The sequence below is a fragment of the Pholcus phalangioides genome, unplaced genomic scaffold, assembly GCF_987345545.1.
Source record: "Pholcus phalangioides strain wild (caught in Gottingen) unplaced genomic scaffold, Ppha-v1.0 ptg000003l_1, whole genome shotgun sequence".
Classification (NCBI taxonomy): domain Eukaryota; kingdom Metazoa; phylum Arthropoda; class Arachnida; order Araneae; family Pholcidae; genus Pholcus; species Pholcus phalangioides.
The window spans coordinates 37986338-38009676 of NW_028301596.1; the positions used below are offsets into that span (position 1 = coordinate 37986338).

Here is a 23339-nt window from a genome sequence, read left to right on the forward strand (position 1 = left end):
TGCTGGTGGTTACAACAAATAGGTTTGTAAAATGCAGTACAGTAATCTCTTCAGATACATGGTGCAAAAAGTACAAAAGAGAAAAATAGTAGTTACAATAAAAATAGAATGAATAAAAAATAAAATGAAAATTTGTAATATAAAGAATAATTACATGTGCAATGATGGAGGTGCCATAAAAATTACATAATATTAATAATGTCAACATGAATTCTCTCTTAATATAGACTTAATATGTGCCTCAAATACAAAAAAAAAACATGTTAATGATATACATGATAAATATGGAGCTAATACATGAATTTGTACAACATTTATGAAAAGTGATTTAAAGATACAATTAAATTAAGCATGTGTTAGAGGATGAAATTAGAAATGTGATTCAATGCTAGTGAGTTCAAGCAGATAAAGTTTTAGGTATTTTTTTAAAGGGAGTAAATGCATAAGTTTTAGTGATTTCTTTGGATGGATTATTATAGAATTTCAGAATCAGAAAGTTGAAGTGATTTTTACGAATATTTTCATGAACTAATGGCAGTGAGTAGATAGCATTTAGACGAGCAGATGCAAGGGATATATTAAATGGTAAGGAGTATTGGTTTTTTTTTTTATTGAATAAGGATTTATAAAAATAGAAGTAACACACTGGGAGAATTCTTAATTGATGAAATTGATCAAATAGGGGAGTAACATAATCATTAGTGATGCATCTGATAGCTTTATTTTGGATAGAAGTAATAAGCTTAATATTAGTAACTCTCTTCCCCAAACTGAGAGACCATATCTATATATATAAAATTGATTTTGTGTGTGTGTGTGTGTGTGTGTGTGTGTGTGCGTGTGCGTGCGTGCGTGCGTGCGTGCGTGCGTGCGTGTGTTTTCTCTATACAAATCTACAATTTTAGATGGGCAAATGCCCCAAATCGGCAAAAAACTGTCCGGCAACAATGGTTTTTGGGCCTCAGCAATCACTTTCCGAACGTTTACTTTGGTTACCGTGGTTCCCTAGCAATGCGTTTCAGACGTGTATGTGCCTTTACAACGGTTTGTCACTTCTTTAATCCTGTTAGTATATGTATAATAGTTTATACCTTTATAATGGTTTGCCACATTTTCAATATACTCTCAGTAATGAGGCTTTTTGAATAGACGTCACAATCATCATCAGCATCGCTTTGAGAGTCAGGAAAAGGGTGATCCTCATAGAAATCAGTGCTAAAATTGTCGATTTTACTGTAGAAATGCGGAAATTAGTGGGATTTTCCGCCCCATCAATAATTTTAAAAATTGTATTGAATTCTCGATTTTTGAAATATTCAGTTCGCTTAGACATATACGAAGCCCAGGAGATTAAATACGAAGTAATTAGCCAAACCTATATTTTTGAGTTGGATATTCGAGCAATATCATTGATTTCATTTATATCTTCTCAAGTATGAAAATTAATGTCTCCATATTGTCTCTTTTGATATTTATTTGCATAAATTCATGTGGGTTAGGATATTTTAAAATTAGTTATGAGCCCGTAAAAAGTGCATCGAAAAAATTCCACAGCTTTAACTAAGGATTTTTGGAAGCTGGAACAGACAGATGGATAACTTGAAGTTCGGGGGGGGGGGTCGAAATTCCTAGCGCCCCTTAAAAAAAGAAAAAAATATATTCATTTCTACGTTTCTGTGTAAATCTAGATTTGTTTATTTCATGAATCGCGCAGGTCGCCATATTGGTTAACTTGGACAAGGTTTGTATGTCCCTCAAGAAAAAGAGAGGGAGATATCACGTGATCCAAAAAAGCCTTATTGAAGAAAACCCAGGCAGCGCCGGGTATTATAGCTAGTATTAAATATAAATGAAACATTGAATAATAGAATGTTATGAGAAAGTGATTATTTTTTTAAATTATCACCAATATCTGTTGGAGCAAGAAAAACAGTTTTCATTAGAACATGAATTGTAGAAAGTTACTTTTTTGTACTGCTGTATGATGTGCAATATTTATGAAAAAGAGTAAAAGTTATTAGCAAGAAGGTAAATTTGTTTCAGTGGGTAGTGCAGGATTTTTGATGTTGGATCCTAGTATTTTTCATTAGTTTCTAGCATTCAGTTGACATGTTTGACTGTGTAATAGTTTTGCTTAGCTATTTTTTCCTATTAGGTCCGGATGTGTACATGACACCTCTCGACAGATTGCATCTCATCTTTCAGTTCCGATAACTTGGATGGACCGTATCGATACACTTTTCTTTGACTTATGTACATCAGCGCCACCTATCAGCTATTTTTTCGTTTTTTCCCCTGTCCTAAATAAATTCCGATTACCTAGCAATGCTAACCCTGCAAACTGTTTTTCGTTTCAGTTATTTTTTCGGTTTTTATGAATTTTTAAAGTTTCTACAAACTTTTTGCCCACTCTGTATATCAATAAAATCAAAATAATTGTTCAATAAAACAAATAGTTGGTCAAACTTGGCTCTAATACTTCTAATATTTAAATGTGATACTCTAATACAACAAATTTTATTATAGTTATTGATAGCAGTTGAGCATATAGGTATATGTTAAATTCCGTCTGGGTGTCAAGGATTGAAAAAAAACATGAGGATCCATAACAAAAATACACTCATGTCCATAAATTAAGGATAATTCAGAATCACACGGAAATCGAAATATAAAGTAAAAATTTCACCTGTAGAATTATCACACATCTGCAAGAATGATATGCAAATTTCAGGAAGCCACCAGATGATGCCGATAGTACATCACAATGACAAGAGTGTAAGAGGGGGGTATATAAGGAATGGTGGCAAAGTGAAATTGTTCACAAGAGTTCTGTAAGGCGCTCAGTGCCGTAAGCGAATAGTTATGACACAGAGGACGCATGTGGATGGTCTTTTACGTGGTAGAATTATCAGCCTCCTGGAATGTGTGCGTACTCAGATGGAAGTATCCGAGGAACTTGGCATTGCACAAAGTGTCATCTCTAGGCTTTGGCAACGATTCCAAGATCACGGAAATGTCAGTAGACGTTACAGTACAGGTCGCCTCGAGTTAAACGCCTAATGAAGACCGGTATTCTGCGGTAACTGCCAAAAGAAGCAGACGGAGCACATCATCCCACCTGTTTCGTCAGCTATCTGCAGCCACGGGTACCACAGTTTCAAGGGAAATCGTGTACGGAGGTTTGGGAGATATTGGTCTATATGCTCGCAGGCCTGTCAGATGTGTTCCACTCACGGCAACTCACTGTCGGCAGTGATTAGCCTGGAGTAGAGAACATGCAATGTGGACATCGTCACAGTGGGCTTGTGTGATGTTTTCTGACGAGTCCAGGTTTAGCTTTTAGTCTGATTCATGTATGGCTTTCATATGGAGAACGCCAGTTACCTGTTACCATCAAGACAACATCATTGAACGACACCGTTACGGTGGTGCAGCATTGCTCGTTTGGGGTGGAATTATACTGGGTTTCAGAACAGATCTGCATGTTCAAACCGGAACCATAAAAGCCCAAATTTATCGGGACATCATTCTGGATCAACATGTACGTTTGTTTAGGGATGCCATCGGTGCAGAATTTGTGTTTATATATGACAACGCCCGTCCTCACCGAGCAAACATCGTAAATGAATGCCTTGAATCTGAGGATATAACCCATATGGAATGGCCAGCATTCTCACCTGACTTGAATCCGATAGAGCATGTGTGGGACATGCTTGGCCGACGAGTTTCAGCCCGTCAACCACCTTGTACCGGAACTTTGTAGAGCATTGCTTGCTGAGTGGAGTGATCTTCCCCAAGATCAGATCGATAATTTGATACTCAGCATGCCTAGGCGTTGTACGGACTGTATTTCATCGCATTGGAGACATACAATGTATTAACCATCATACCAACCATGTAATAGTAAGTTTTTGTAAAGGAGATGTTTTTTACAATTGCTCCAGGGAGCAAAAATCGTACTTTTTATGAATGGTATCATACACACACCATCGTTTTTGTTGTTTAGCTTTTGTTTAATAAATGGGCTTTATGAATAAGTAACGTTTGTTTTGTTTCTGAGCCTTTATTTGCCGGAGCTGGCGTTATCCTCAATTTATGGACATGAGTGTACATTTACACTAAGCAGTTCTACACCTCAGAGGAGATCAAAAAACTATTCAAAAAACTTAAAACTTTATAAAATATGGCATGCTACAAAAATTATATTAAAATTTCAAATGTTAACTATATATAAATTTCATAACAGCAACATATGCACTATTTTGATTCAACACTTATTTAAAAATGGTATGATTGTTATTTATGTATACAAAATTTGTTAGAAGGGAACATGGAATCAATCTCGAGAGCTACTGATAGTATATACATGGATATAAACTTACTGACTGGTGTTGTAAAGATTGACGACATGGGTTATTTTGAATACTCTGGATTTCTCTGATTCCCTTAAATATACTTTTCCAATACGACAGAATTTGTAATTGTTATCTGTTTTAAATTTTGTAGCATGATAGAATACCTGTTTATTATACGGTGCTAGGTGTTCGTTGAAATAAATGCAATCGGCTTTGAGATGACCGTAGATCTGAGATACATACATTTTTGTTTGGTGAGCTGCATTATGACATAGGTCTAGTTTATTTTTAGAATTAAACTGGATAATAATAGGTTTTATCCTGTCTTTCCTTGATGGAATATGATGCATGGCACTAACATCTCCCACTAGTTCCAAGAGATTCAAATTTTGAACAACTGTAGTTTTAAGTTGCCCATGTCTTCATCCCCAGTCTCAGGAAGACCAAGGATTTCCATGTTTTGTCTTGAATATTGTTGGAGATCTGAGATGTCAGTTTTAAGATATTGGAATTTTTTATCTCAATTTGACTTTTACAGTTTCTATTTTCATTTGATTTTTCTTGTATTCAGAAATTGAAAACCTGTTCTGTCCTACTTCAAATTTCAGTGCGTTTAATTCCGTAGAGTGAGCTGAGAAATTCTGAGTCAGCAGGAGATTGGATGTAATTTGGGATCATTGAGGAAATGCATTTGACCAGTTTTGCTGATTCTGGTGATAAAGAACTGAAAATATTGTTTAAAGCACTATGCATACTTTGGTTTAAATTGTGTACTTGTAAGGTTTCGTTCTTTTGATTAGAGAAACAGTCAAATGATGTACTTACTCGTCCTGTCTGGATTTTCAAAGTTTGGTTTGGCTGCATGAGAAGTTTGTTTTTTTCATTTTGCTGTGTTGTTGTACATCTGATACATATCCACTTTGTTGTTGTAAGGCTCTTCGCTAATTTCTGAGTTTTTCTCACTTAGTCCTGGACAGAAAAATGAATGGGGACTGAACATTTACCACATGTAATTTTTTTATCACCATGCTAAATGTTTTCACTGCATGCTGGGCACAAACATAAATCATTTGTAGCATTAATGTTAAATAGAATTGAAGTCAGTGCTGTGTTCAGAATTAAATAAAGTTTTTTAAAATAATATTCCAGTTAAAATGTTCTTATTTTTCTGTAAATAGATGAAAATCAGCACTCAAAAGCTAACTTGTGTTGCTGCAAACTCCACCACCATTGTCACCACTTTTCTGCTTTCTTCCTTTCATGCAATTTGTGTTATATAATGTGAGATAATGAGGTCATGACTGCCAATATAACCGTCATTTTGAACTATAGAATTCATTTCATTGCTTTCTTTGATTTTTTAAAGATGAAGTTTTTTCATAGTTTTTTCCATCCAGATACATATCTTAATAAGAAAGTACACATCACAGGGTATAAAAAAATCAGATTGTTTTTATTTGAATCAGATTTTTTTTTATTTGAATCAGATTTTTTTTTTATTTAAAGTCACTGACTGCTTATTAATTAAACCAAATCTTGTTATTCATTAACAATGCATATTTTCATATCACCTAACTGCTTTTTTCCTCTCAATTGCTCAAATTTAATTCATCATTAATGAATAAATTACAAACTACAAGAAAAAAATATGAACAAAAATCTGTGTTTATGTAACATCAAAAGTTGTTGAGCCCCAATTAACTAATTTACTTCATGGATTAAAATTTTTCTTGGAGAAAAAAGTGTTTTTATTCATAAGAATCTCCCCCCCCCCCCACACACACACACACACACACACAAATTAAAGTGAATATCTGGTTGCAACTCAGTATGGTGCAGGTTTCTCGATTCACTGGATGCACAACTAAAGGGCCATTTAGCATCAACTAAATAAAAGAAATTCTATTGAAAATATTATTTCTTATGCAATTTGTGGATGTTTCCAATTTGCATGATGTTGCTTAATAGTTTACACATTTTTATTTTTAGATTTAATGAGTTTTGGTAAAAAAAACTAGCAAACTCAAAATTTTAATACGAAAAGTAAAGTCGAAAGCCCAATGGCATTTATGTTGGTACAGCATCTATTATTATTTTGAATCAGCAATTAGGGCATAGAATTCAAGGCTTTATACAAAAATTATTCCTCTGTCTTTTAATCAGGAGAACCCTAGTGCCACATTGCAACACATTGAAAATACTTGGTACAATTTAGCTAAGTGAAACTCCTGATATTTTTTCCGCAATTTTTTCCATGCACAAAATCTATAAATAGAGCATCTTTTTGCACTGTATCTAAGGATTAAGTTTTATTATTAAATTCAATTATACTTCTCTCCAAAGATCTTCTATACTTATTTCAATCACAAACTTTACTACATATTTGTAGCATGCATACCATACCAGGTTACTTTTACTTCAATATAATTGAAGTTATATAAAGAAAAACAAGATTTAAATTTTGTGATTTAAATCAATAATTTTTTTAAAAATGAAGTGATTCAAATTGTAATTTTAATCATGATTTAAATCTGTACCCTGACACATTGTGGGTACTTTGCTGAGAGTTACACTTGTATCATGAAAACTTAGTTGTCTTGAAGTATAAAGACAACATCCATCGTCTCCATAAATTTTTGTTTTTACATCCCCAAAATATTAGTACCAGTCATCATATTTTCTTACCCATTTACTTAACATACTGGCATCTATACCTAGATCTTTTGGCTACGATATTCAGAGTAATTTTGTCTACAAGACTTTAACTTTGCACCTGGTAGCCTACGCTCTGATGTGTCAACACTTTGTAATGTAAAATGAACTTTTTTAAACAGTTTTTAAAAAAAAAAAAAATTGTTATTGCAAATTGAAACTAATTTAAAACATTTTTAATGTGCAGTATTTCTTGTAATAAATACTGCATTGGTGTATCTGCCACGGAATAAAGGAAATGGTAAGATGTATTTGTGAGCTTTAAGTAAGTGCTGCATTGGGTATCCATTTTACCATCCGTTTTACATTATAATATTTAACTTTCATGTAATTTTTTTTTTCTTTCTTACTTTCTAACAAATATTTGATTAAAAAATTGTTTTCCAAATGCAAATCACTTCTGAATAGTTGAAATGTGATTCATGTAGCTGATATATAAATGTCATACATAGCATTCATAGCTCATTTGTTAGAGGTTTTTGTTTTTTGTTTCAAAAAACACATAGGCTCTCCATCAGTGCAAGCCCCACACGTCTGTGAAATTATGTTTTCAGAAACGTAAATGCTGTGTAGCAGAGAAGCTAAGAAACATAGCAGTTTGAATAGTGTTATCTGAAGCTTTCATCCGCGTGTTTAATAAGTTACAAGCAGTTTGAATAGTGTTTTTGAGCATCAGTATTTTTGAATGTGAATATATTTTAAACAAATATAGAAAAATGTATTTGACTTTTCATAAGATATTATCACTATTTTCAAGTACACGTCACTCTGTATAAAGTATTCATTGATTCTCTTATTTTCCAGTTGGGTGCTCAATAATGATTGGTGTTACAATTGTTATTCCCATTTCGATGATTGCCATTGGTATGTTCACACAATTTCTAGTTCAGTTTTTTTCTTCACTTGTTATCACAGTAATACTGATTCTTCTATTGTTAAAAAATTACAACTCTTGTTTATTATTATTAATGAAGTTTTAATTCATTCTTGCATTAAAATTCATAAGTGTAATTTTTGACTATTTTGATATGTCGCTATATTTGCATATCTTTAAATGAATTGTTTTATTTTATTACTGTTATTAATGTAACAAACTATTCTGTTTAATGTACTGGTACATATCCTTTTCATTGTTTATATTTATTAGAATGGAGGGAACAGCGCATTAGCATGAATGGGGAGGGATAAAAATAGCAATTCAAAGATGAAAAAAATAGTGAATCAATCAAGAGTGTTACCATCGACAAACTATTTGGAAAACAATGGTCAGAGATGATACTAAGCAGTAATTATAAAGGGTTTTGAACTAAGATTAGGCTAAAAAAAAATCTTTGCAAAGTGTATGTTAAAAACAAAAAAACTAAATTTGGGACAAGCTTTATAAAACAGTTTCTGCTTGGTTCTACAGCAAAGTGTCCATGGTTTGGTGCTAGTTTACAGGACAGGGCAATGATTTGCAATAAAAGTGAGGTCATGTGATGCATTTCTTTAAATAAAGCACAAAGTAATTATTTTATGACAGTGTGCCACAGGTCTGGTGCCCAAATCTGGCAGCATATTTACACCAGTGGATTGGCATTGTATTTTGCTCAATGAAGAATATCTCTAGATAAAATTGACTTTCATATACATCCTGTTAACCATTTTAGGTTATATCTCAGAAAGTAGTTATGAAAGGGTGTGGTGTGGTTAGTATGCCAAATTCAAAGATTTTTTCATTGAGGTATTAGTTGGATATGTCACAATCACATGTATCTATAGACACCAAAAAATTTATATGTTTTGTATATTTCTCGAGATATGAAAGTATAAGGTATTTTCCTCAAACTAACTTTTCAGAATTTAAGCTAGTTTAGTCCCATAGCTGATTTATGAATGAGACAGTCGCATCAAAAAGTAAGGCAAGACTTGCATTGATTGTCCTTTATAATGATAAACATCATAGATTTATTAAAAGTAGGTGAGGTGTGATAATGTAGACTGGTATTATATCTTCAATCTTATTTTTTTATTAAGGTACTGTTATATATTTTTCCAAATGCTTTCAAAGGTTTTCTTTTTTAATTTGTGAAGTTTTGTGAATCAAAAGCTTCTCTTTCATGTTTTTGTTTATACCTGAATGACTCATAATCAAGTTACACTTTGTTGATTCAGTCTGATTTGTGTTGTTGTGTAAATATGAAACAGAAGACGAAAAAAAACAGTAATGTTTGTACTCTAGGGTTCTTATGCTATTATTACCTTATCAATAATGATGAGCGAGATAATGAAAATTCGGTTTCGTGATCAAGAGGACAGTTTGTGCAAATTTCTCTCATTTAGGTAATTTGCTTCAAAGTTCTATGTTTTTGTAGGATTGGATATGAAAAATTTTGTCCTTTTACCTTCGACAACTTCCGGTATATACTTGATCGCATTTGAACTGAAATCATAAATCAGTTGGAGTAAACTTTTAGCATTCTTTTGTAATCATATTTGTATTTCATGAAACATGTGACATTGTGTGTTGTACCTGCATGTATGTGTGGGTATATGAGGGGGAGCAGAATTCTGCATGTTGTGCATGTTGTCAAATCAAACATGAGTTATGCATTACCATTGGAGTCTTGAATACCTCATCTTGTAACATGAATACAGATAGTTTTGGTCATTGATATTGCTCAAAAGCCTAAAATAATTGTTCTATATTTCAAACGAGAATAGTTAACCAAACAAACTTGAAAGATAATAGAAATTTTGTTTGTTAAGTTTCTTGAAAAGGTCCTTCCTATTATCTGCAGACTGCAATTCTAATGAAGGGCTGTTTTTTTTTTGTTAATAGTTTTAAAATGCGAGTTGAAAATGTATTATTCAGAACAATAGTATAAATTTATTGTGATTTTCAAAGTTAATTTGACTAGCAACAACATTTGTTTTATTACAAAAAACATATGCAAAATTCAAATATATCATATTTTTAAGTGTATAAGTTAGTTGATTGGAATTTTTTTTTTTTTTTTGTAAACTTTATATATATAATATGTTATATACGAGGTGCGCTCAAATAGTTTGGTGAATGTCCCAATATTTAAAGAACAACGTGGGTTAGAAACGTGCTCCCACACATATGCTTTGGGCGACGTGAAGAATTGCTCCCTTAGCATGAGAAACAGTAAGCTGAAGCAGAGTTGCCTGAGGCAACCAATAAACGAATGAGTATGACAGATGCTTCCTGATGAATAGCGGCTGCCTTTAATAATGATAGTTGATGAATTGGGGATTAGCAAGGCTCCCTGCAGACTTCTTTTTGTGCCCCCTGCTCAAGAGAGTCATGAAAGTCCTACATTTTGTAGACATACCAGACATCCAACCAAGAGTGACATCGTTGCTTCAGACAATTCCGAAAAAAGCTTCTGCTGAAGGTTTTCAACAGCTTTACAACTGTTGTCAAAAATATATTAGCTAATGAAGATTACTTTGAATGCCAATAAAGGTATCTTGTTTGTATCTTCTGTTTCCTTTGTTTTCTGAGACCATTCACCAAACTTTTTGAGCTCACCTTGTATGCATAAAATGATTTATTTTTTCCTTCGTGCTTGATTGTGATTTTTATTTATTTTTTGTCACCTGCTTGTGAAGCATGATGTGACATGAATCTGTGTCTTTTTTATCTCCCAGAATTTTCCCTTGTTTTTGGATCTTTCTCTTCATGTATATTTTTCTTAATGTGTTTTGATACTTTTGTGTATGTATGCTTTTATATTGTGTATATCATGCATTTTTATTATTGTTTTGTTACCGAAATGTGTTTTATAGCCATATGTATCCAATTCATCAATATACAGTAATACAAAGCCAACATTTTGATCCAATTCTTCAAAAAATTTTTGTTTTATTTAAAATTAATAGCTATTTTTTGTGTATGTACTGCCTGGGCAACTAGAAAAAAAATGTGGTACACTATAACACTTTATTTGATTGCGTTTAAGTAAATTAAAAATCAAGCACATTTGTCACTGCTTTAATTTTATGACTTAATGCAATATCTCAACATTAACTTTTAACTAAATGTGCACCAGTTTCACCAATATCCTTTATTGCTCACCCTACCCCAGAGCAACAGAAATAACCCCAGATCTCAACACTTCCACGTAAGTGCACCTGGTGCAGTGAAATATCGTCCCCTGCATGCCAGAAGCACAAATGTACAAATTTTCCTTTTTTTATCGATTCGTTTGGATACCTTATTTTGATATCTAAGTTTTACCTGAAATGTGAATGTGTATTCCTATTGAAACACATGTCACAAAACATTTTAGGAAAATACAAATACAAAGGCCACAGCAGACAAAATACTCAATGAGTTGGCGTAATAACTTCCCTAGAGTAACATGGGTAGAGTAAACATTCAAATGTCCTTTCCCATGTTCTTTTTTCCCAAGAACATTGTACATTCATTGTTCCCAATGAAATACTGTTTATCAGTGTTTTTTTCTTTTTTTACTTGGTATTTTCTCTGGATTGACTTTATATTTACCGTTAGGTAAATTCAATTTTTTTTTTCTTTTCAACAGGATATTGCTGTTGATAAAAAGTTAAGAGAAAAGATTTTTTTATACGATATAATTTTTTCTAATCTTATTTTCTTCTTCAAAGGTGCTCGTTATCTTCATGAATGTCCAGTGGAAGATTACATACCAGTGTATCTTCTTGTTGGTGGAGTTTTTTGGGTGGGGAAAAACTTTCTTAATTGTTTAAAAAAGTGCAGGAGAACCCAAAATGGGGAAGAAAGTCTTCACAACAGACCTCATGAAAGTATCCTAAACAGCTTTTTACTGGCATGGTTTATTGCAGGTAATGCTTTCGCTATCTGTATTTTTATTTCTTATGTTCTGAAATATCAATATTTTTCCCATTTGTCATGCAGTATTCATTTTCATTTTACACGTAATCATCCACCTAACTTGTAAAAATCAAATCTTGATGTCAGTTATTTATACGTATGTAAGACCTTATACAGCCATCAATTTCAGTAACCCCATCGAACTCTCTTCTAAGCTTTAAACTTCTTTAACCCTTTGACCATATCTTTGGTCTTGTGCATATTTGAAGATACATGGTCAAAAAACCCATTATACCAATTTCTTTTCCCAATTTTTTTGCTTTTTTAGAAACTATGTTTTAGTGTTATTTCAGTACAAAATACAGCTGTACAAGTGCAATAATTTTTTATGTAGAAAAAGTTGTTTCCTTACAGGTGTTATTTTTTGAGAGCTACTGAAATTTTATGCGGTAAGAGATTTATAAAATTGCACCAACTTGAGGGAATCAGAAATAAAATGCAAGGAAACAACTGTTCAACTTTGCTAAAGAAGTTTTTATCTGTTTATGGATAACATTAAAATCAAAAGAAACTTTATTTTGTCTTCAATTAACCATTTTAGCTAATTCAAAAGTTCACTATAATCAATTAAATTGCAGTGTTGATGTATTGTTTCAATTACAAATATTCCAACAGCACCCAGTTACATCCGTTTTTGTAAAAAATAAAAATTCAATATATTTTTATGAGGGTAAGTCATAGAGGGTTAGAAATGTCATATTTTTTAATTAAGTAGGGGGTCTTCTGATTTTCAGCAAGTGCAAAGTAAAAGGGAATAGGGAAATATGCTTCATTGAGAAATCTGATTAACAAAATATCTGGGCTTGTCAGTAATAAAATGAAAAGGGTTTTCTTGACCAGATGTACGCAGCTTTCCCCATTGAAGGGTTAAACAAATATGTTTGTATGCTTGGTATCAAACCCTCTAGAACAGAGAGGAACATCCTCTAACCTGTGTAGAAGGCATTAATAAAATAAGTTTCAGTACACACACATCATGAGAGGTATACCAGTTTCTGGCCTACAAGCTGTCACCATATCACACGTATCTGGCCTGCATATCATCAGTCTTACCAGGCCCCTGCTCTGTCTTAGGAGATATGAGCAAGCCAGTGTACAAAAAACATTTTGCACACTTACTACAAATTGAATTTGATGAGGCATTGCTGATGAAATTGTTCTCTCTGAGCATTGCCTGTGTTTGCTTCCTACACAGATACAGTATTACAGTTTCATCTAAAGAATATGATGATAGACAATGTAGGAGAAATGACCAAGTTTTTATGTGCAAAAAATTAAATCAATCCAGAGTTTTGGTGAGAACTGCATACACTTGAAAATAATTTGTTCAATTTCCCATGTAATTTTAGAGTTTGTGGCTTTTGGTTCACCCTACACCAGATGTACACAACCACACAGCCTCCCAAGTGGTTCTATTCACACAGCCTGTGGAAGGTATTCCTAAAACAAGTATCAATCTGTACAAAACAACATACACAGTTTGCAGCCTGCGAACAGTGGCTTAGCTATCTTACATATCTGGCCCATAGACTTAATAGATCATGCACCTCCTCCCCTTCTTTAAAACCTAGCTGAATTGCTAAAACATTTTTTCATTTAGGAACTGTTGCAAAAAAAAAAAAGGGGGAAGTCTATGGGGAATGTTGATAATTTTACTCACCAAGTTCTTTCTTTTAAACTATAACTTTTTCACCAAAAGTATGAGTACAGTACATTTGAAGCTCATTCAAATTATTCTTTTGTATTTCAGGCTGTTGCTGGATATACAGGGTATATGAACCAGAGTATGAAGACAGTACCAGCCCTTTATATTGTAATAAGACTTTATATCTCTTTGCATTTTGGTTGGTAACTTCAATGTTCATCATTATTGGCTTGATGAGTGTCTTTCTGATATGCTTTGTTGCATCATCAGTGATAACTAGCTTGGACTAATTAAAAAAAAAAAGACTTTTTCTCTTCTGAGATATCTTGATATATCTGCATTAATTTCTTGAGCACATAATTTGCTATTATATACATTGAGGCATTTTCATTACAAGCCTCTCATCCCAGTGATATAAAAAAAAAACAAATTGTGATCCAATCCAAATATGCAATGAATTTACCCTCTTTATCTTCTGTCGTGTAATTTTGAAACAAAGATATAACTTTTTCTTGTGCTGTTGCATTGTTTTGTTGTCCTATATATATATATATGTATATCTTTCTATAACCAGTGATGGAAATTGTTGTGTGTATAAGTGTGAAAGCTTTAAATGTTGCTTATGGGCACATTTAAAAAATATATATATTTCTGCAAAAAAAAAAAATGAAAATTATATAAGAGCTACGATGTTTATGTGTATTTAAAAAAAAAAGAGCTTAACTAGTCTGCACAGTTTATAAGAAATCATTGGAGGGACTTAATGCAGTTCCACTCTGAAAAATACTTTTATTGAGCACCTGTATATCAATTTATATACACATGGTTTGCACGAGTACATATATAGTTATATGATGCAATGCATTTCTTTTGTTGTGTTTGTCGACTGCTTTTCGTTGAAATGGTTGGAAGAATTCTATGATTTGTAGAGTATTTTTGTGTATTTTTTCCTTCATGTTTGTTGATGCATGTCATGAGAAAAAAATATTGCTCTATTGTTATGAACAGAACATGTGGATTATTCTTTTATCCTTGTTGTGGTGGTGAGAGAGAGTCTTACTCTATCTAGATATTGTTGGTATTTTTTTAAAAAGGAAAACTCAACGATATAATTACCATTTTTCACTACTGTGAAAAAGTGTGTGTTTTAGCCCTTTTATTATACTTTTGTGTTTGAAGGCTGTTGTGGCTTGGAATTTCTGTTCAATGTCTAGGTATACAATATCTTGTCTCTGCTTTTAAAAAAGCCACGCTTCTAAAATAGTTTTAAAATATTAAGACTTTCATCATATAATTTTCAAATATTTCATTAAATTACATCTCATCTGTTTGGAAGTGATCTTGAATGCTCGTGAAATACTTCAACAGAATATTTGTTTGTGGAGTTGGGAAGAAATAAATACTATTATTTGAAAGTTACTTAGTCTGGGAAGTGGCTGTTATATTTCATGATGATTATGTTTCTCCCACTCTTAATTTGCCTAAACAGTCTAAAAGCAGTTATTTTTTTCCCCTATCATATTTCATTTAAATGCTTCACATCTGTTTTTTCCCCACAGCTTCCTGTGCCCTCTCTTTCCTAAATCACCTGTTGTGGGCTCCCCTTTTAATTATTTTCTGTGAGGGCCAAAAGAGTGCCATATAGCTCCTTATTGAGAACCACAGTGCTAAGTTGCTTAGAATGATATCATAAAATGATGTATATAAAGATGTCAATAGAATGATATTGATTAATAATAAATGTTTATAACTAAATGATAAATGTTTATAACTAAATGATAAATGTTTATAACTAAATGATAAATGTTTATAACTAAATGATAAATGTTTATAACTAAATAATAAATTCTTGATAATCCAAATAAAGGTTACCCATTTGAATGTTAAAATTTCTTCATCATTTACTGTCTGACTGAAATACTTACTGAAAATATTAACAAAATTTCCTGCTTGAACAGTTTTTCCCTCTACTGGCATCTGAAGATTTTTGTCCAGCTTCAGTTAGTGTCACTGGATCCTAATGAGACTATCATAGCATGTAGTTCCAAGCAGGGCCGTCTTAAGAGCATCATGGGCCTCCACCCCTGGGCCAACTGACTTTTCTGAGGCCCTATCTGGTAAATTCTTGAAAATTTCAATGAGATCTTATTTTTGTGGGGGCGATTGTCTTCTCTTGAGTTCCCGGTGGGGCCCATGCATTTAAGCGGCACTGGTGCCATGCAATATGAAATTATATGCCACAAACAATAACTCATATTTTGTGAAATATTGTGAAGCTGTGTTTCCCTTTTTACATAAGTTCTGAATCAATCTTATGTTTTCAATGAATTTCATTGAATCCGCCTTGTTTCAAAATTCCATAAACTCTGATATGGAAGCATAAGTATTTGTTCTAGTCACTGACATTTCATTACTGCATTTAGCAGAGAGGGAAAAAGAAACACCAAAACACTCTAATTTTTATGTGATCATAAAATATTTTTTTCTGTGTTTTTTGATTATCTTGTTTTGTGACCTGTAATGCTTTATATTGCTTCATTCGATTTCATTAAATCTATTTCTTCTATGTTCTATTCAGCTAGGAGTTTTATACTTTTTCTAAATCTTGTATGTTAAGGTGTGTTATTAAATTCAGTGTAAATTGTATGCCTCTATCTCAAGAACAGATGAAATCAACATATGCTTCAGCTAGTACATATACTAAAATTGGAACGTTACAGAGAAGACTGTTTTAATAACTATAGCAGTTGAAATCTTCAACAGATAATGACATTATGAACATTTTTCTTAACCATTACCTCCGAGAAATTGCATTCACCATTCTACTGACAAATTAAAATATATATAATTTAAAAGGAGAGAGAATTCCGTGATTTCTAATGATCAATTTAATACTTGAGCCTTTTCAAACTGGAAAATAAATTTTTATAAGGGAAGCACTTTTGCATTTTAGCTTTCAGCAGAAGATTTCTCATTAGTATTCTGATTTACAGTATTATAAAAGCCCAAATTTTGAGAATATTCATGTCCTTCAAAGCAAAGTGCTTCCAAGTTTCAGAACCACTGCATCTGATTTTCATTGAGCTTTCCTGATGTTTTATCGTAGAAATGATTGATGTAGTATCGTAGAAATGATGATGATTAATGGCTTTAATTCTCATCTATCATGCTCAAAAATATTTCACATGTTTCTAGGGGAAAAATTCCTTGTATAGGGATCTCATGACCATCTGCTGTTCATATTGTCATTTCTCTGTGACCAAAATAAGGACAAATTTTAGAATGGCTTTTTCTATATGTACTTCTTGCTATTAGTCATCACCATAATTCATTCTACATGAGGTTATAATCCTATCTTATTTTGCCATTGTTCATTATATTTCATATTCACTTTGCATTTCAAATGAAAAATTTGGTGTGGTTTACAAGATGATACTGCAGTCAACGAGTGGAAATATTCATCAGTTGTGTTAATGATGCAGGGTCATATTAGGCGTCGGGTTCACTCTGGATCAATACTATCTGTATCATAGATGCGGATTGCTTAAAAAAAACCTGCAATTCATATTTTTCAACCAATCTGTCAATATCGCAGTCGTATCACTTATCATATTTGTCTAGTATGAACCCTGCTTAAGTGTAAGATGTGATGAAAGAATAACAGTGGAGCTTGCCTCCTCTGTATCTGAAACATTTCATGCAAAAGGGGCACAAGTCTATATTTAACACAAAATCAACTTTTTGATACTTTCCACTTTAATATATGCTTTTATGGTTTAATGCCTAACGGGCATCCATGACAAAAGTTTCACAATTTATGCAGAAAAGGTTAGAGTCTCGAACAGTTTTTTAGCTGTTTTCTAAAAACTAACTTGTGTGACTGCTACTTTTTTTTACATTAAATAATTATTGTGTTGATTTTAACTAAAACATTTAAAGTCAATTTTTTTTAATGCATTTGACGTTTGAAAACATTGAATAATATTACATACAATGCCAGAATATGTACAGTGGAACAGCTAGCTCTTCATACAATTATCCTTGGAGACCCGAGAAAATAAATTTTTAGGCAAAAGTGACGGTATGTCAAGGTAAGCAGATAAATTTGTGATAATATATCAATTCAGTGTGAACATTTATTGCCCTATTTTTCAGCTGGGACTATCAAAAACCATCAATTTAAACTGACTGCTTAATAGGGTGATGGTTTAAAAAGGTTATTCTGCAGTTATATTCCAGTTCTTTGTACAGTTGATGCTCGTTATTGCAATCGTTTCTTTACAATGACCAACAAGTCAATGACTACAACAAGTTAGCTGGGGTAGCCAACTTTTCTCTGCTCAGGGGCCACCATGAAAGCCAGCTGTAGTGTCGCGGGTCACCAGTCCCATGTATAAGTAGCACTCAGAAAACTCACAAATGTGTGAACCTCATAAGTAATATGGTGAAACATGGGCATTTTAGTCATTTTTTACCCATGGCTTTGTATTCCTCCCCTTCTTCATAAACTTTCCTCTTATCTTTTTGCATTCTCAGCTAGATGCAATACATCAAAAATTATTCCATTCAATACATGCACATTCATAATTTGAATTACAGGCAAAACCAGATGTTTGATACATGTACTCTTTTTTTTATGTGACAGGGGCATTCAAAGTATTTTGAACATTTGAGTGCTTGTCTGGAGGTTCACATAGAAAATTTTGATTTTTGAATCTATTCTAGGGGGGTTGCTCGGATTCATGACATAAACTACCTTGACACTACTGTACTGCTGAGCTACTTTCTTTAACCAGAATATAGGTGATTTTTGGTTTCAAGAAGTGCCAGTCTGGTGTAAGGAGGAATGTTAAAAACCTGCCATGAATGCTCTCTCAACCTTTCAGAGATGAACGATTCTCTGTTTTTGGAAATTGTGTCTCTATGTGGAAGTTCCTTGGCCAACGTAGCTTAATTGATTGAAGTTTTGAGGTTCCATTGTGAGTTGGCATCCTGTCCGAAAAAGTTTGGTTGTCGTGAGCAGAACAAAAAAGAATATGCCTTCAGATACAATAGGCAACTTGCCCAACAAGAAGGAGAAAAATAATGTGATAAAAAATGCCTGTAACAAAAACTTCATGAGCCATATGTGTGAAAAGGAAGCATGGTGAGAAACATAATATATTATTTCTGACACTAGAAACAATGAATGCTTGTTAATCAGGAAGTCTACGGTTGTAACCAATAGCTCAAGTACTGATCAGAAATTTAATTTGATACAAAATATTTTTTCGTTGTTAGGGGCTGCACAAAATCAGGCCCACGGGCTAGCTATTGGCAACCCCTGACCTATAGGATAAGTCTCAAATTTTTCCATGCAATGGCTATTCTATGTTTTCCTCTTAATATAACAATCTCACCCAATTCATCCTTTTTTAACGGGAGTGACAGGGCATTGCTATAATGAGCATCAACTGTATGATATTTGCTATGTACAAAGAATTATTCCATAAATTTATGCCATCCTTTTTTTACAATTGTCATTAATGGAGCTTATTACTTTTTTTTACTAGCTTTTGTGTCTTTTTACAAGTTTTTTTGTATTGAAATTTTTTTTTAAAGCTAACTTTGATGAGCATGAAGTGTGAAGCAGCTATTTCATACCTGAAATACAGTACAATGCACACATCCCTCGAGTATAGCAAGATTGAATATTTACTATCTTGATGATAAGAAGTACTGAGTGTTGCATTGAATTGATTTAACATTAAAGACACCCATCTGCTTCTTCATTTCAGGGAAAAACCTCTAAATACCAACCTTCGGTCTGTGAGTTTACGCCCACCAACCATATTTTTTTCATTGACTTACAAATTCCTATGTTGCAGTTAATAAAATAGAAGTTTTTGAGGATAATTTTGTATATCGGCTCCCCCACCGGCCCTCTGAAAAAAAATATATTCATCTTCTATTAGATGCACAAAGATATAGGGCCTAGTTAATCTCCGGGTTAGGTAATGCTATATGTTTACTGAAATTGACTCTGATTCTTTTGTAAGAAGATGGCATGCTTATCTCAATGCCACGCGATATCCTTGTTAGTAACTGCTGCTTCCGCTTCTATATATGTTGACAACAAAATGTCGAAAATTCATTCTTGCTGCAATATTTGACAGTGAAAAATTTGAAGGGACTGTCGAAAAGAATGCTTTTATTGCTCAAGAAGTAAATTAATTAGGTTTAGCTGTTTTGGAATGGCTTTTGTGGACCTTTTTAATTTGCCATTAACCCAGCTTGCTTACTGTTCCATAGACCGGAGAAATCACTTTGTAATAACGAAATGTCGTTATGAAGGAATTCCAGATTTTTATATTGTTCCTGTGTAAACTTTTTTGGGGATTAAAAAAATTTTCGTTAAAATGAGGTTTTTGCTATAAATAGTATTTGTTAAAATGGGAATCAACTATATTTCAAAATCGTTTCCACCTTATTGATAACGATGTTGATGATTGAAATGTTAGAAACTCAACCCTTGCAACTGCAGTTTTATTCAAAGGAATGAAACAAATTTTGGATCAGTGAAATCAGGGTAGTTTTCTCATCCTGATGACTGCTTATCACTGGTTTTTCTGAAGTAGGTTGAGGGCAATTTTGAAAAGGTTGTCACATCCGTATAAAGAATGGTAGACATGCTGGACAAAGTGCATAAAAATCAATGATGACCATTTCCAAGCGAAACTTTAATTAGATATGGTTTGCAAGCAATAAAATCATTTAAATTATGTTTCGACTATCCCTGGTACATTGAAAAAGTGTTGAATATCCTTCTCGCCTCACTAATCACATATTCTTGAATCTTCTCTTCACAGAAGGATAATTTGAATTTCCTGTTGATCGTATGTACAGAATTGGTTGTTGGTAAATGTCAATGTTATTCGTGAAAGCTGTTTAATCCTTGCTCATGTGAACTGTGCCTTGAATATATCTGTATTTGATATGAAAGTTGATCAAATGAAAAAGTGGTGAGACAGTCCTTGTCAATAAAATAGACAAACCAGTCAGAAGTAATGACCTTAAAGTGGCTACACTCATAGCTGCAAGCTTGAGCGTTTGTATTTAGTGCAAGCATTTGTATATGCCTGTAGTTTGAAAATTAAATGGGTTTTGATTATGCATGCTTGTATAAGCCGTGCTTGCTAGCAAAACTGAAGTTGTGTATGATGCAGGTGGCTTGTATTAGTCGTCACTCTTTAGTGAGCTTTGCTCAAAGTTGGTATTTGTTGGCGTTTTTTCTTCCCCGATGCACAGATAACTTGAGAACAGAGTGGGTGCTACAGCTATGTAGCTAGCTACCTAACCCTCCAATCACACGCAACAAACAGTAATGAGTATGAGGCTTTTTGAATCATGTAATACAGTGAAACCTCGCTACAATGGTACTTGATATAACGATAAGTCCCTCTTTATGATATTTTTTCAAATCTTGTTTGAAATCACCTGTAGTCTAATGTTAAACTCCTCTCGATACAATGCACAATACCTTTGCAAGGATAAATACATCTATATAACAATATTTTATTTATTTATTTTTTTTGAACTGCTACAACATTATTTTTTAATAATTTGCTCAAAAGAAGGCAAAATGAGTGCATCATCGCCAAAGCTTGGCATATTCCAAGTACAAATTGGTTTTTGTGCAAACGTACTTGGTTACTATATTAAGTCAAAAGAGAAATTGTGCATTCTTGCAGAGCAGTGACATAAGATTAACTGGTTATATTATATCTATGTTGCAGAGGCATTCACAGGGGAGTGCTCAAGGGGCATGTGCCCCTTTCCCTAGCTGACCAAAAATTAGAAGAAAAAAGTATTTTGGTGGAAAAAAATTTAAATATCGAAAGAAAATATCCTTTATATGCTATAATAACCTATTTTTGTTCATTTAAATGCTTTTTGAAGAGTGGTAACTCTAAATTTCTCCGGAAGGAAATTTTTGTCCCCCCCCCCCCTCCCATATTCCTTTGAAGGTTGAACTTGCGTACAGCCCTGCATTTTTGTACAAAAGCATTGAACATTCATTCTTTTCAAGCTTGCATTTGCGCGTGTGTAGCCCCCCTTTAGAAGACATAAATCACATTACCCACAGTGTTTAAAAAGACCACACTCAACTTTTAAATACGGTGCAGTTTTTACGTTTGTTTTTCCTGTGGCCCTCATCACTACTTTATTTGACCATACATGAAATTATATGTTGCTACGCATTTTTGTCAGTCAAATCGGATTCACGTATAGACATTATTTTAAATAATTTACGAAGCCGTGTATAATGTTCAATTGTACATTTTTACATGTACAAGAGCTCCCATGACTATACATATATATATTTTTTCAAATTGTTCAATAGGACTGATTTGAAAAATATCTCAATATTTGTATATGGAAAAAGTTTCCATTTTGCTAGGGAATTCATCAAATTCTTTTTGCGCCTTCAATGCATACATGTTTTTATCCTAACTAATGTTACCTATAAACAAAATCATTTATCTCATTTAGATGCAATTACAAACGCACACAAAACTAATTGTAGATATTAAGATATATAACTTGTTTTTATTAGAGCTTGTATTTATACATTTTTCCCGTGAAACTTATCAGCTTACATTCATTTCTGAGATCATTGTGCATTAAAGTGTTGTACATATATATCAAGAAATATATATTTCACTATACATAACAAAGCATGCATCATATTCTCTGTAACAATACATTCGATTTTTTTGTACATCGCTGAAAATCGAGCTTATATTGAATTAGCTACAAATCTCAGAAGATAAAAAAAAAGCCGATACAAATGAAAAAGTATTAATGGTTGTGTTGATATATTGAGGAAACAAAAAAGTTTTATATTATATCGATATTTCTTGCACATTATCTGTAATCCTCACATTTTTCTCTGTGTAATGACAGGATTATTATCTGTGTAATTCTGGTAAAGGATTGATGAATAATCCTAACATTTTTCTCTTTACAGTAGTAACAAATACAGTAGCGTGTGTGTTGATTGAACAAAATGTTATGGGAAAAGAACTTTTTTTTCGACATAAATGTTGTCTCTATTTTCTTCTTCCCTGTATTTCCTTGCTATGCATTTGTACTGCAGAGCATTTTACATTTTATAAAATAAATTGGACGATTATATGTTCCCAAGATCTATGCCTCATCACTTTTTTTTCTCTCACAAGAATAAACATACAGGATTTCTCTCTCCCTCCGAGAACTCTTTGCTATGGAACCCATTTGTTCTTTGGATATATACATCCTTCCTTTTCAGAAGTCTTCAAAATTAGGCAACCTTGCTTACATCATGGAAATTTCATACACGGTTCCTTCCAATCATAGGTGATTATATAGATGGCAGCACTGAGAAATCGGATATACCACTAGAGAGATACGTACTCAAACTGTAAGGCACTCACACTTCCGGCACAACTCGCTAGGGGCCATTCAAGTATTATGTAAGCAGATTTTCAGCCATTTTTGACCCCCCCCCCCCCGTCAGCAAAATTTCATCAGCAGCTTAGAATATTTTATATCAAAAAGGAGTGGTTGATGACGTGAGCAACCTTCGAACCCCCCTTGTCATCAAGAGTCAGCAAATCCGGAACCCCCCCCCCCGTCGATGCTGACGTAATACTTAAATGGTCCCCTAGGTAGTAAATTACCCATGGCGATAGACGTGGGTTCTGCTCGGTTTGAAAGAATAAGT

At 33.1% G+C, this 23339-nt stretch overlaps 1 protein-coding gene across 2 annotated transcripts in view; it reads left to right on the top strand.

The window, feature by feature from the left end:
- LOC149088500 (uncharacterized) overlaps positions 1-22780 on the top strand; it is a 33715-nt gene extending 10935 nt beyond the window's left edge. For both annotated transcript variants that reach the window (XM_089247859.1, XM_089247851.1), the window contains 3 exons: positions 7872-7931; positions 11703-11900; positions 13700-22780. In XM_089247859.1, coding sequence (XP_089103985.1) covers positions 7872-7931; positions 11703-11900; positions 13700-13884 — 443 coding nt within the window. In that variant the 3' untranslated portion in view covers positions 13885-22780. The remainder of the gene's footprint in view (positions 1-7871; positions 7932-11702; positions 11901-13699) is intronic.
- Positions 22781-23339: the final 559 nt, after the last annotated feature.